The sequence below is a fragment of the Suricata suricatta genome, chromosome 15 (genome assembly GCF_006229205.1).
Source record: "Suricata suricatta isolate VVHF042 chromosome 15, meerkat_22Aug2017_6uvM2_HiC, whole genome shotgun sequence".
Lineage (NCBI taxonomy): Eukaryota > Metazoa > Chordata > Mammalia > Carnivora > Herpestidae > Suricata > Suricata suricatta.
The window spans coordinates 31,327,566-31,341,422 of NC_043714.1; the positions used below are offsets into that span (position 1 = coordinate 31,327,566).

General features: G+C 40.0%; 1 protein-coding gene across 1 annotated transcript in view; it reads left to right on the top strand.

Moving 5' to 3' along the window:
* Nucleotides 1-10,819, top strand: part of CA13 (carbonic anhydrase 13) — a 28,848-nt gene extending 18,029 nt beyond the window's left edge. Inside the window, exons 4-7 of the mRNA XM_029923518.1 lie at nt 1,135-1,230; nt 2,515-2,577; nt 3,075-3,230; nt 10,150-10,819. Coding sequence (XP_029779378.1) covers nt 1,135-1,230; nt 2,515-2,577; nt 3,075-3,230; nt 10,150-10,269 — 435 coding nt within the window. The 3' untranslated portion in view covers nt 10,270-10,819. The remainder of the gene's footprint in view (nt 1-1,134; nt 1,231-2,514; nt 2,578-3,074; nt 3,231-10,149) is intronic.
* Nucleotides 10,820-13,857: the final 3,038 nt, after the last annotated feature.

Here is a 13,857-nt window from a genome sequence, read left to right on the forward strand (position 1 = left end):
ATGTGTTTCCTCTCTGCATTGCCAAAAGGATTTATTTAAAGGAGATTTTATCTGAAGTTAGTCCCTCATATAGGAGTTCTTGGACCATGTGGCCTCCTTGTGATCTTGGCTGAATCATGTGAGTGTGGCACACTGCCCTTTGGCATCTGTCTTAGTTTAGTTTGTTCTTCCCCTTAATCAGGAATGAAAATCTTCCCAGAGTGGTTTTCTGCCTTATTGTTATTCTGGTCTTCCACAGTTGTTTGTGTGCTTGGGATACGGTACTGTTTACAATGGCAGAGCATCTAGGACACCTTTGGGTTTTGCAGAAGGCCACTTGTGTGAGGGCAGCGTTGTGAAGTAGGTGGAACCTATTTTCTGGAGTTCCAAGTCTTCCAGCTCCTTCCTTCCTCCCTTTTTGCTTCCCCCCACCTCAGTAGCACCACCTCCTTCTCATTTTCATCCTCAGACATGTCTGGTTCCCAGTCCTGTTCCTAGACAAAGCCTCTATGTCCCCTTAAAACTTGCTGTCAGCAAAGGATCTGAACATATTTATAGAAGGTAATAAATGTGTGCATATTGCTTAAAATAGTTCTGTTAAGGACAATTTGCACTTTCAAGCCATAAAAAGTCTTAAAGTACAGTGATGAACAGCTGACTGGGCAGTTCCAGAAACAATCGGCACTGTCCTTAGCAGCAGGACCCAGTACTGCAGACCTTCAGTGGCCTCCTCTGCCCTCCTGTGAGCCTGAGCCCCTTTCAGTGCGCTCTGCCTCCAGCTTCCATCTGACCTAGGGCTGTTCTGTTGCAGACCCACCGTGGATGGCTGTTTGGGGGGACAGGGTGAGGGGGCGGTGTAAGTCTCTTAGGAGCAATGGCTGGAGATGGTTCAGCCTATAGGGGTTTGGCAGGATATTCCAGAGCATTCTAAACAGTGATGTAGAAGTTCTGATAGTGCACCATGGACTAAGTGGCCATGGATTTTGTCTTTGGTTTTTGGATGGAAACGAATAAGAAGATTCTGTCCAAGATTCTTGTGAAGAATACATTATATGCATGCGTGCACAGCACTCATCTCTATAAATATTTTATTTTCATTTTTTAAGGATGTTTTACAATAAAACATTTGAATTATGTTGCATACCTCCCTTCCAGCTCCATGTTGTTCATTGGAATTCAGACAAATATCCCAGCTTTGTTGAGGCTGCTCACGAACCAGATGGACTAGCTGTTTTGGGAGTATTTTTACAGGTGAGAATACACTGATTTCATTTTAAATAATTCATCAGTTTTGTTGGATAAAGAGTTTCAGTCATGGAGAAGGTAGACTACCACTTTTAATAGTAAACTCATTCTAAGTTTAATGTTGTCCTTTTGAAATTCATATTAAAAATTTATATGTTAGCTTATGATTCATCTAATAGTCCAGATCTACCTTAGGAGATTTGTGTTCTGTGTCCTCTTATTGTCCATTGATCTTTTTTCCATGCACAGAGACGGCAGCGGCCGCAACAGCAGGAATAGCGGCAGGAATAACAACTGACATTCTGAGATCTTTATTGTAGGCTCTTCTGATTACACAGTCTTTAGAGATACAAGACAGAGTAAAGTTCGAGTTCCTGATTCTCGAAGCACTAGTTTCAGCACAATGGTTTGCTGTCTCAAACACACTGAGCAATTTTTAAAAAATTTGTTGTAACCCCCTTTGTCTAATAGTCACATTGATTCTGCAAGTGTTGTTCTGATACCCTAATACCCGTGGGTGGGTCCGCCCCGCACTGTTCCGCATGCCTGCAGGGCGTGCACTTCTGCTCTACCATCAACTCTGTGTCTGATGTGACTCGTTGGGGCCGGGACTGGGGGGAAGCACGGGGCAGAGGGAGGGAGGCATGAATGGCAGCAGCTCCCTCCCTTTGGCCACAAAGTCAGCTGGTGGCCGTGGAATCCAAGTGAGGCAGGAGATGATGCTTTAATCCCGAAGGACCTAAAACCTTCAGGTAAATGCAGGGCATCCCTAACAGTGAAAAGAGTACATCTATTTTTCTGATGACTTCTATTCATGATAATAAACTGCTTTGGTTCAGGACATCAAATCATTTTAGATTGAAAATGGGAGATGTTTTCTTTTAATGCTTTGATGTCACAAGAGTCCGTGTGGATCTAGGATCTGAAGGTCACATCTGGTTGAATCGTGCAAGTATTATGTTAGAGTTTCCTAAGCAGATTTTCTCTTAAGTTAACCTGTACCTTAAACTTTCATAAAGCTAAGAAATATGTAGCTGTTACTACTGGTTTTAGAATCAAACTTATAATTCAGCCAAGGAGCCCTGTAACATTATCTTGTGGTTCACATTTCTCTGGCATGATAAAGACAGCAGGTAAAAGACAGATTCATTATGAAACAATCACTGTTTGTTCTGGGTTGGCAAAGGTTTTTCAAAAAGAGAATTAAAAAAAAAAAAAGCGATCGGCATGGAGTGAATCAGACCTCTTCTGTTAAGAGTAACCATTTCTTTTGAAATTTCATGCTTTCAGATTGGTGAACACAATTCTCAACTGCAAAAGATTACTGACATTTTGGATTCCATTAAAGAAAAGGTAAAATGAAACATTATTATTTGCTAATGACTTACTCTCTCCTGAGTTCTCTTACCTTTTAATAACTTAGACTTTAGACATAGGTTATGCTATCTGCTTTGAAGCAGGTTTGGAACATACTTGACCAATAGAGCAGAAGTAACCTACTGCCACGTATCTTTTGAAAAGTATAAAGGGATCTCAAACTATATAAAATTATTACTAATAAATCTATGCATAATTAGTTTCTGGTATTGGAGTTTTGCACAATAAGCATTTAGTTGCAGCACATTTTAAACAAATCTTGTGCTTCTTAAATAAATTTAGGCAATGTGATACTTCATCTAAAATTTTTAGATTAAGGCAGATACTTTTTTTAAAGATACAAAGGCAGATACTAAATAATTCCATGAGTTAAAGATTTTCAGTAAAATAGTATTTTCTCAGATGTGTGTTTTCTTGAGGTCTGCATAAAGCAGACCTATTGTAATTTGTGGGAATTCTCTTTTCTCCACCAGGGTAAGCAAACTCGATTCACGAATTTTGACCCATTGTCTCTGCTTCCTCCATCCTGGGACTACTGGACGTACCCTGGGTCTCTTACGGTCCCACCTCTTCTTGAGAGTGTCACGTGGATCGTTTTAAAACAGCCTATAAATATCAGCTCTCAACAGGTATGTCTCTGCTTCAAGGTTGGTCCTGACTTACTAGAGGAAGCTGGACTGAAACGTAAAAAAAAATTTTTTTTGATATTTATTTTTTGAGAGAGAGAGACAGTGCGTGAGTGGGGGAGGGGTAGTGAGCGAGGGAGACACAGAATCTAAACAGGCTCCAGGCTCTGAGCTGTCAACACAGAGCCAGATGCGAGGCTTGAACCCATGAACCGTGAGATCATGACCTGAGCCGAAGCCAGATGCTTAACTGACTGAGCCACCAAGCGCCCCTAGAATTTATTTAAATGGAATCATACAGTGTGTAGATTATTGTGTTTGACTTCTTTTACTCAGCATAATGTTTTTAAGATTCACTGTTACTTAGTAAAATTCTATGATATGGATATACAACATTATTTTAAAATCTATTTACCAATTGATGGACATTTGTATTGCTTCCAGTTTGGAGCTATTATGAATAATAGCTATCCATATTTGGGTGTTGGGAATAATTGGCATATATATTTTTTTGTAGACACATTTTCATGTTTTGTGGCAATACCTAACACTAGATTTACTAGATCATGTGGTAAATTCATGTTTAATTCTATAAGGTACTGCCATATTGTCAAACAAATTTTTTTTTTATGTTTTTATTTTATTTTTGAGAGAGAGAGGGAGAGAGAGAAAGAGACACAGAACCAGAAGTGTACTCCAGGCTCTGAGTTGTTAGCACAGAGCCCGACTCGAGGTTCGAACCCATAAACTGTGAGATCATGAGCTGAGCTGAAGCTTAACTCTCTGAGCCAGGCACCCCTGCCATATTGTTTTTTAATGTGGCTATTCCATTTGCCATTCTCATCAGCAATATATGAGATCTCTAGTTCCTCTACATCCTTGTCAGCATTTGGTGTTGTCAGTCTTTTAAACTTTAGCCATTCTAGTGGGTATATGTGATTTCTAATATGCATTTATCTGATGACTAGTAATGTTGAGCATTTTTCATATGTTTTTTGACTACATATGTCTTTTTTTTGGTGAAATATCTGTTCAAATCATCTTCTCCTTTTTAAATTGGGTGTTTGTCTTTTCATTATTGAATTGCCAAAGTTCTTTATACAATCAGGATAAAGCCCCTTTTAAAATACGTGTTCTACCAAAGTTTTCTCCCAGTCTGTTGATTGCCCTCCCCCACCTTTTTAAAACTATGCCTTTTGAAGAGCAAAAGTTCTTAATCTTGATGTAATTCATTTTTTTCCCAATATGTTTCTTATAGTTTGTGTTTTTGGTGACCCATTTAAGATTTCTTAAATCTATCTATATGCCTCCAAATATTTTTTTCATACTTTAATAGTTGTAGCTCTTACATTTAAGTTTTTGATGACTTATGAATTAAACTTTTGTGTATGCTGCACCCTGTTTTCTCTTTCCTTTCCTTCTGATATTTCAATTATGCATATTTTTAACCTTTTAATATTATGTAACAGATCTCCAAGGTTCTATTTTTTAAATAGTTTTTTAATCTCTGTTCTTTCCCATGGATACTTTCTACTAATCTATATTTAAGTTCATTCGCTCTTTCCTCTGTCATGTCAATTTGACTATTAAGTCTGTCCAGTTGGTTTTTTTGTTTTAGCAATTCTATATTTTAGTTCTAAAATTTTATTTGGCTCTCTTTTATTGTATCTGTTTTTCTGTTGAGACTTACTACTCCTCTGCTGAGACTTCTCATGCATTAAAATGATGCCTTTGTTTGACATATGACCCTCAGGTAGTTAAAATACTCATTTAAAAATCCTTGTAAGTTCAGGGTCACCTGGCTAGCTCAAGTTGGTTAAGGGTCCAACTTCAGCTCAGCTCATGATCTCATGGTTTGTGAGTTCGAGGCCAACATTGGGCTCTGTGCTGACAGCTCAGAGCCTGGAGCCTGCTTCAGATTCTGTGTCTCCCTCTCTCTGCCCTTCCCCTTCTCATACTATGTCTCTCTCAAAAATAAATACACATTAAAAAAAAAACTTTAAACAATTAAAAAAAAATCCTTGTAAGTTCCTAATTGGTTCATCTTGGGTGGGACTGTCTTGATGTTTCCTTTTTGGAAACGGTGTTCCATTTTCCTGCCTCTCTGTGTGTTACGTAATCTCTTATTGTATTCTAGATGTTATGAACATTAAGTTGGGGAGATTCTGGATTCATTTATTTTTCTCTGAGGAGTATTTTTTCCTTTGTGTTAGCAGGTAATTTTTTGGTAGGGCTTGAAGTGAAAATTTTCTTTCTTGGGCAGCCGCGCTGGTCTCCCTGCAGCCTTGTGTGGTTCCTGGGTGTAGCGTTTGAGGATCCTCTCTCCTCTTTCCCTGTAAGCCCAGTGTGTTCCATTGCACCTTGTGCACCTTGCAGACTCTTGTCAGCTTCAGGTGAAAAACTGAAAATAGGAACTGACTTGGAGAGCTCCCGTCTCTCCTTCAAGTGAGCATAAACCCCCACCTGAGTCCTTCTGCTTCTGTTCACTTTCCAGTACTGGTGACGAGTTATGTCTGTATTATGTCTGGATTTGAGAGTTGTTTTCCACAGGCAGGTTGTCTGCAGGGTCTTAGTCCAACATACCTGGAAGCAAAGTTCTAACATCTTTTTTAAAGCAGCAAAATGTTACGTTTTGTAATTCATGATAATGATCTAGGAATACTTTTCCTAACTTCTGCATCTTTGGGCTAAATGTGAAATGGGGAAAGAATCCATTTACTTGAACGTTAATCTTGACTTATATATAAAACTCTGTATAATAAGCTTTGAAATTATAGTTCTAAATTATAGGAGGCAGTACAAATCAATTCTAGAATCATTTCATAATTCTAACTCTTGCAGGGCATAGTGCATAAAATTATAAAGAAGTGTCAAAAATGTCCCTTTTCTGAAATAGTTTATGATCTGATAAACAAGATAAAAGATTGCATAGGAAACCATAACACAGTGGCTCTGCTTGGTATGTACGAGATATAAGGTAATATAAGGTATAAGGAAGTTTAAAAAAGGAGAGACTGTTTTATTGGAAAAATTAGGAAAGACTTCATGAAAGAGCTGACATCTGGTCTAGGGAAAATGTGGCGGCTGGTTCAAAGTAGCAAAGGAAAGGGAACAATTTCAAGATAGGACACCATAAAAAAGGCAATAAAAGGAAGTACAGAAAACATGTGGACAAATTTGTATCTACCGCTCTCAAACTTTAGAGGTACAGCAGGTACCTGGGGAAGCGGATCATACTGTAGACGCTTCGGCCTAATCAGAAATTCGGATTCCGAAGGTCTAGGGTAGAGTTCAGCAACCTGAGGTTTCACGAATCACCTCAAAGTCTTTTCCTTCAAATGCTCTGAGCCGCCATTCACAAACCGGGGTAGAGCAGAACCTGTGTGTGGTCGGAATCGGAGATAATCTCGTTCGTTAGAACCTGGTGATTCAGAAGCCAGGCTAACACGTTTGTTTCGGGGAGGGTCCTTATTAGAGGTAGAAATATTATATATTTTAGAGATAGATTTTGAAATGTTTACACCTGAAACAATACGACATTCAGAATTTGCTTCACTGTAGTCCATTTTGGGTGGGATGGGAGGTGGAAAGAGAATGGATGAGAATATGAGTGAAATGAAATTGGCTGTGTTAATGGTCGTTGAAGCTGGTGATGGGTTTGTGGAGGTTTATTATGCCGCTCTTTCCCCTTTTGTGTATGTTTGAAAGTTTCCATAGTAAAAACTTAATGAAAAGAGATTAGGGGAAAATAGGGGGGAAAAGTAAGAGAGGTAGTACAGCACTGTGGTTAGTATATGACTTATCTGCTAGATGGCTTATTTGCTGAAACTTCCTAGCTGTCCTTCAAGTTCCTCATCTTTAAAGTGGGGATAATAGTATATCCTTGATTAAATGAGATATGTGTGCAAAGCACTTCGCACATTACCCGGCCTCCCATGTTCTGGAAGAGATTTTACTTTCATTATTGTCCAGCTTTGGCAGCTTTGGGGTGCTTTTAGACATTTGAGCACTAGAGTGACTTTAGCAGCATTATTTACAAAACATTAGAGAGGGGCGTTTCTGTTTGCTGGGCTTGCTATGTAAGGAAATTAAAATTTCAGTATTAGAGCCAGGAAAAACAGCAAAACAGGTCGTATTCACACCTCAGCCTTCAGGTTCACTCCTGCCAGGACCTCTGTGGACACCACGAGCCTTAGTGACAGAGTGGCAGACTCTGTGTCTGCAAGAAGCCCGGGGTCCAGAAAGTAGGGGCCAGCCAAAGCTGTGCCTTTGGAAGCCAGTGCCGTTGTGGACTCCAGAGCCAGGAAAGGCAAATCTGAGCAGACACTGGCAGATGTAGGTCTACCTAGCTGGGCTAAGTGATTGCGAGGGAGATCCAGAGCCAAAAAGGGAAGGGACTTGGGAGATATCAGGAGAGGTTCCGAGAAAGATCTAGCGTAAATTCCAGGTTTAGACCATGAGATCAAGGTGTTGCAGAAGTAGGGAGTCATGATCAACTTGCAGAGGAGTTGAAAGGAGGACGGGAGAGATAAAGAAAGCTGAGGTCTTCAGAGGAATCAACAATTTCACTGGGAGGCAAGTCTGTGCTTGCCGAGACCGGTGAGTGGGTGGTGCCCTGGTTCTGGACTCCAGCTTCCTGCTCAGCCACCAGGGGAGGCCACTCCAGACAAACCTGATTGCCATGATCTGCAGAAAAGGCTGGGTGACTTCTCAATGGCTCCAGAGATTAGCTTTTATTTATCTCTGCTACTTGACTCTATCAGACAATTATTTGAGGCTCATCTGGCTTTAGCTATAATTTGGTCTAATGAAATATAAGTAATAGTTAAGTTGTAAATATTTGTCTTACCTTGCCCATATCTATACATTTTAAAACACACCTTGGGGCGCCTGGCTGGTTTGGTCAGTGGAGCATGTAACTCTTGATCTCAGGGTTGTGGGTTCAAGCCCCATGTTGGTTGTAGAGATTACTTAAAAAATAAAATCTCAAAAAAATAAATAACAAATAAAAAACACCTCAAAGTATCACTTGTGGAAAGACCTGGCTGCTCGTATATGATGCACGAACTCATCTCCGTGGAGTGTGGTCCCGAGCAGTTGCCTGCTTGTTGGAGAGCGGTCACCCCATCCCCCCATCCTGGAGAGTACTGTGCAAGAAGTATTTTAGGCTTCAGTGAAGTGATGATGACAGAAACTTAGTAGATGTGTCCTAGTCTGAGTTTGCTTGACTCTGCAATTAGGTGACTAGCACAGCTTAGACAATGGAGGCTTTCCGTTCTCAATAATTTAATCATTAGTCTTCTCTGAAGCAAACAGCCAAACACACACCCCAAACTTACTTGTGTTAACTGGCAACGTTATTATTCAGTTAGCAGTCTTCATTTTACTACTGTAGATCAGTGCTAAATTTTGATAAATAATTTTAAATCACTAAGGTATTGGTAAATAATTTATAAAACATGCTTATAATAGAAAACTTTTCAGCAGTTAAAAATAGTGACATAGGGCACCTGAGCGGCTCAGTCGGTTTAGGGTCTGACTCTTGGTTTTGGCTCAGGTCATGATCTCACTGTCTCATGAGTTCAAGCCTCACGTCAGGCCCTCTGCTGACAGTGTGGAGCCTGCTTGGGATTCTCTCTCTCTCCCTCTCTCTGCCCCTCCCCCACTTGTACTGTCTCAGTGTCTCTCAAAATAAATAAACTTAAAAAACAGTGACATAGATTTATGTTTATTGACAGGCAAAGATATCTAAGATATATATTATTTAAAAAAATAAAGTTTCAAAAGAGCTGATAGTTGAGTCTGTTTTTATAGTAAAACACGTGTGTATGTGCACGTGTGCTCATGCGCTTGTATAAAGAAAACATCTGGAAGGATACAGTCCATGATGTTAACTGTGATTATATCTTGTGATTACTAGTAACTCTGTTTCCTTCTTGATGCTTGTATATTATACGACGTTTGTAAGATAAGTAAGCAGTTTTTGTAATAAGAAAAGTTAAGCTCCTTTGCTGAGAAATATAGCTATCCCAGCTAAATTGCTTTTAAACATTATTAGAGGTTGAAGGGTCCTAGATGTTTTCCATGGTTGTTGTTTGCAAGGCTCAAGTGTGGTGGGGGCAAAATTATTGTTTCAGGAAAACAGGACTCAAAAGATCAAGATTCTGTAGGATAAGGACCCAAGGTTCCCATGTGAACGGGGGCCGTGTTGTGCCGGGGTACCGGTAGGTGTTCAGTGTGATTCCAAGAGTTGGAAGACACCTATTGAGGTAATATAGCCCAATGCATTACTTCATAGATGAAGTAACTGAAGACTAGAGCCCAAGGTACACAGCTGGCCACTAGCAGGTCCGGAACCGGGACCGAGCTCTGAAAGCCGGTGCGGCGACCTTTCCACAGCCTGACTTTGTAGGTGACATTCTCTGATTCCTAGATACGGACTCAACCACATTCAAAATGTTGTTTCCTTGTATTACTTTGCTCTCCAGATAAAGAATGCTTATGTATTTAAGTTTTTGAACCCATATGTATTGTATAGTGGTGAGAACTTAGCAGAAGTATTGTTTATTATATACATGGCTCATAATTTAGAACACTTTTACTGCAGTATTTTAGTTCCTGGTAAAGGAAAGGTTATACGTGCCATTTTCGCCCCGAATGTTTATTTATTATTAATTAATTAATTAATTAAGAGAGAGAGAGAGAACGAACAGAGGAGAGGCAGAGAGGACGGGGTGGGGTGGGGGAGAGAATTCCAAGCTGGCCTCACACAGTGAGCAGCCTGACACGGGGCTCTATCTTACAAGTGTGAGCTCGTGACCTGAGCTGCAATCCAGAGCCAGACACTTACCTGACCAAGCCACGTAGGTGCCCCCCCAGATGTGACTTTCTATGCTGAATCTAACTCTTCTCTTCTCAACAGCTGGCCACATTCCGCACTCTCCTCTGTACGGCGGAGGGCGAAGCAGCAGCTTTCCTGTTGAGCAATCACCGTCCCCCACAGCCTCTGAATGGCCGAAAAGTGAGAGCCTCTTTCCATTAAACGTTGTCACCAGTTGACCACCCCAAACAAGTTTGAGGACAAAACCCAAAACACAAAAATCCCGAGTAACAGTTCTTTCCTAGGATTCTGATGTATTGGTACCAGACTGCTGTCAGCTTCAGTACCACAAAGAAGATGAAATCTCTTTTATCAAACTAACTTAACTCGTCGGTCTCAGATTTGCCCTCATGGGTATTCAAACAGTGAACGTTGTCTGATGTGTGTTAAAACCCGTGAAGTGTGTCTACTTCCACCTGTGTGAAAACATGGCAGGCATCACAAATCTCAGAATGTGTGAAAATTTTTTCCTTGCCCTAGAGATCCAATCAGTCATATCTCTCAGTGAGGTTTGGTGACAGATTTAAATTCTTTGCTAGAATGATAAGATTGTGATATCTTTTTCTACACAAATGAGTCTGCTTGCTGTCTTGTTCTCATTCCAATTCACAGCAAGTCAATACTATTTCCTTTCAAAGTGAATTTTTGCTTTGGTTGTGTTGTTGATTCTCATCACATGGTCCGTTTAATAAAATGAACAATATGAGTGCTACGGGGGTGAGATATAATTCCTTACCGTGTCTATTCCCCAGCTCAAAATTATACAATTTTGGTGAGCTATTCCTCTGGATATAACTGCTGTTTAACCTTTAATGAGTTTTGCCCTATATCACGGTCATGCAGTGATGTTAGTGATAAGCTGGTGAATAATTGGTTAGACGCAGTGCTTGCCAGCGTATTGACGTGGCTTGAAACTAACAGACCGCAGGGTCCCCCGCGGTTGGAGCGCCCCAAGGGCGTGATGAATGGGTTGCCCACTTTCCCCTGTGTTTTGGCAACAGAGCAGTGAACAATCCTGTGCAGGTCAGTGTTCTGTCAGCTGGTGACAAAGATTTGCAAACCCCGTAGCCCATTTCTGTGGCAAAGCCCATCTCCCCTTCTATCCATGTCCCTCAATCTCACAAGGAATTTTGTAAGTTGGCTCTTGATACTCATTTTAACCTATCATCTCTCATATATTTTTGTTTGTTTTTGGTGAGGGAAGATGGTGGAGGTCCTTTTACTCTCTCCGGTACAAAGAGAGCGACACTAAGCATTAATCACATTAAGACTTGAACGCATAGTACACTTCTGTCATCTGAGAGAAGTTTTAGCTGAGTTTTCTTGATTTTATTAATTTGTGTCACACACCACTTCTCCTCCGGATGTAGATTTTAATAATTAAATTATTTTGCAGTAGTCTTCTTGATAAGATAACTTAGAATCAGCAACTTGTGTAATAACGCTGTACTTGGTTGCGGAAGATCATCTCCTGAAGACCAATGCTGATACCTTGGTCGCTTTTGTTTTCCCTCATAGCATCTAGTTTATGCCTTGCAGGAGATGGCTGTCTAGTAAATATTTAACAAACTGAATATTTTAAAATGTTTTATTTCATATCTTTGGTAATTATCTTGCTTCTTGTGATTAAATGCATTATAAGTGAATGTAACAAGTAAAATATAAGTTATCTCTTAAAAATGGTTTTATTTTAAAGGCATAATTATTAAATCACCTGTGTAACCAGATGTTTTAATAGCTTTAAAAATACCAGTGTTGAATGGTAAAGTGTTTCCTTAATTTGGAAGGACAGGTTGTAAAGCATCCTAGTCAGAGACAGAAGTCCGCTTCCTCAGAGAAAGTGTGGTGTTCTGTTTGAAGGGGTATCATGAGGAGTCTAACTACTTTGCACGAGTAGTTATTACTTTGTAATTGATGGTTTCTGCTACAGTATTGCATTGCTTCTGTGCTACAAATTGGACTTTAGTAGGCTAAAAAAGTCTACACAGCACTGATTATCTTGCAGATTGTCTGCGAATTTATTTGTCTCTTGGGGGAAAAGCTAAGTGTGTGTTGACGTTATCTCTTAAAAAGATGAGAGTTGTAAATACTAGTATAGATCTCTTTTCTTTCCCATACATGTATTGGATTTATGTTTATTAAACATTTTGCATTTTAATTTAAGTTGAGTCCAACCACAATAAAGAAAATGAGACAAACTTTGAACTGTATCAAGGAGTTGTATATGCAAGACACAGAATGAGATAATATTGTTACACTTCTTATTTAGAAGATAATCTCAAACTCACAGAAAAAAGGCAAACACAGTACATTGTTTTCTGAGTTATTTGAGAGTAAATTGCCAACCTGCCTCTCCATCTTCCCACAAACTTTAATTTTTATTTTCTACAAGTGAGCACATTGTCCTACACAGTTACAACATGGCTAAAACAACCGTAAAATTAGCATCGCTTTATTATTACCACCTAATCTATTTGAGGAAAAACTTGTGCATTTGGTTGTCCTGTTTCCTTCAGTTGGGAACTATCCCCCAGTCTTCTCTTGGTTTTTATGACCTTGACACTTTTGAAGATTATAAGCCAGTTATTTTATAGAATGTCCCCCAATTTGGGTTCGTTCAGGGTTTCCTTATGATTAGATTCAGGTTATGCATCATTGGAAGGAATGTCAGAAAAGCAAAGTTGGATGCTGGGCTCTTGTCACTCCATCCTATCAGACAATTCTGACTTGTTCTCTTCTGGAGAATATTCCCTTTCATCGCTTGGTTAAAACGGTGTCTGCTAGGCTTCTCCATTGCAAAGTTGTTTATCCTTTGTAATTAACATATTTGTGTGAGGATGTCCTCTGAGACCATGTAAATATTAATTTACTTCATTAAAGACTTAGCAATTCCTAATTTATTCAGTGGGCTATAATCTGTTATCATTATTACTATTATATTATCACTAATGTCTCGTATCTATTCTCATTCACAAATTTTTCTTTAAAAAATTTTTAATGCATATTTATTTTTGAGAGAGAGAGACAGACTGTGAGTGGGGGAGGGGTAGAGAGAGAGGGAGACAGAATCCAAAGCAGCTCCAGGCTCTGAGCTGTCAGCACAGATTCTGACGTGGGGCTCCAGCTCATGGACCATGAGATGATGACCTGAGCCAAAATCAGACACCCAACTGACTGAGCCACTCAGGCGCCCCCAAGTTTTTCTTGATTTGGCCAGAGGGAGCACTTCCAGATGACTTCTGTGTCCTTTTGACATGTCCCTGTTTCCTTACGTTCTGACAGCTGTTTGACATGCCTGGCTCATCTCATTGTTCCCTTTCCCAGTCCTGGGATCTACCATTTCTCCAAAGGGACCCCGTGGGTATTGAGGAAACCAATCTGGGTACCAGATGACCTCACTGCTATTGAAATGTCACTACTTCTAGGTCCTGTCCATGGACAGAAGTTGGGAATGTGTACACACACATGTACACACACACACACACACACACACACATCATGTGTATACACAGCTTCAACACCTTTATTTCTATATTTATCTGTTAGGAATCATGACTTCACACTCACATGTCCAATTTCAGTCCACACTGCAAGTTTCATTTTAGTTCTCCACTTCCACATTTGTAATTCCCTTTTCCAAAAGTAAGAAGCCAGGCTTCCATTATCATCAGCACATTTACTTATTTGACCAATTCTTCTGTATGGAGCCAGTATTCCATCACCCCCTCCAGCCTCTCACCCCCACAGTGC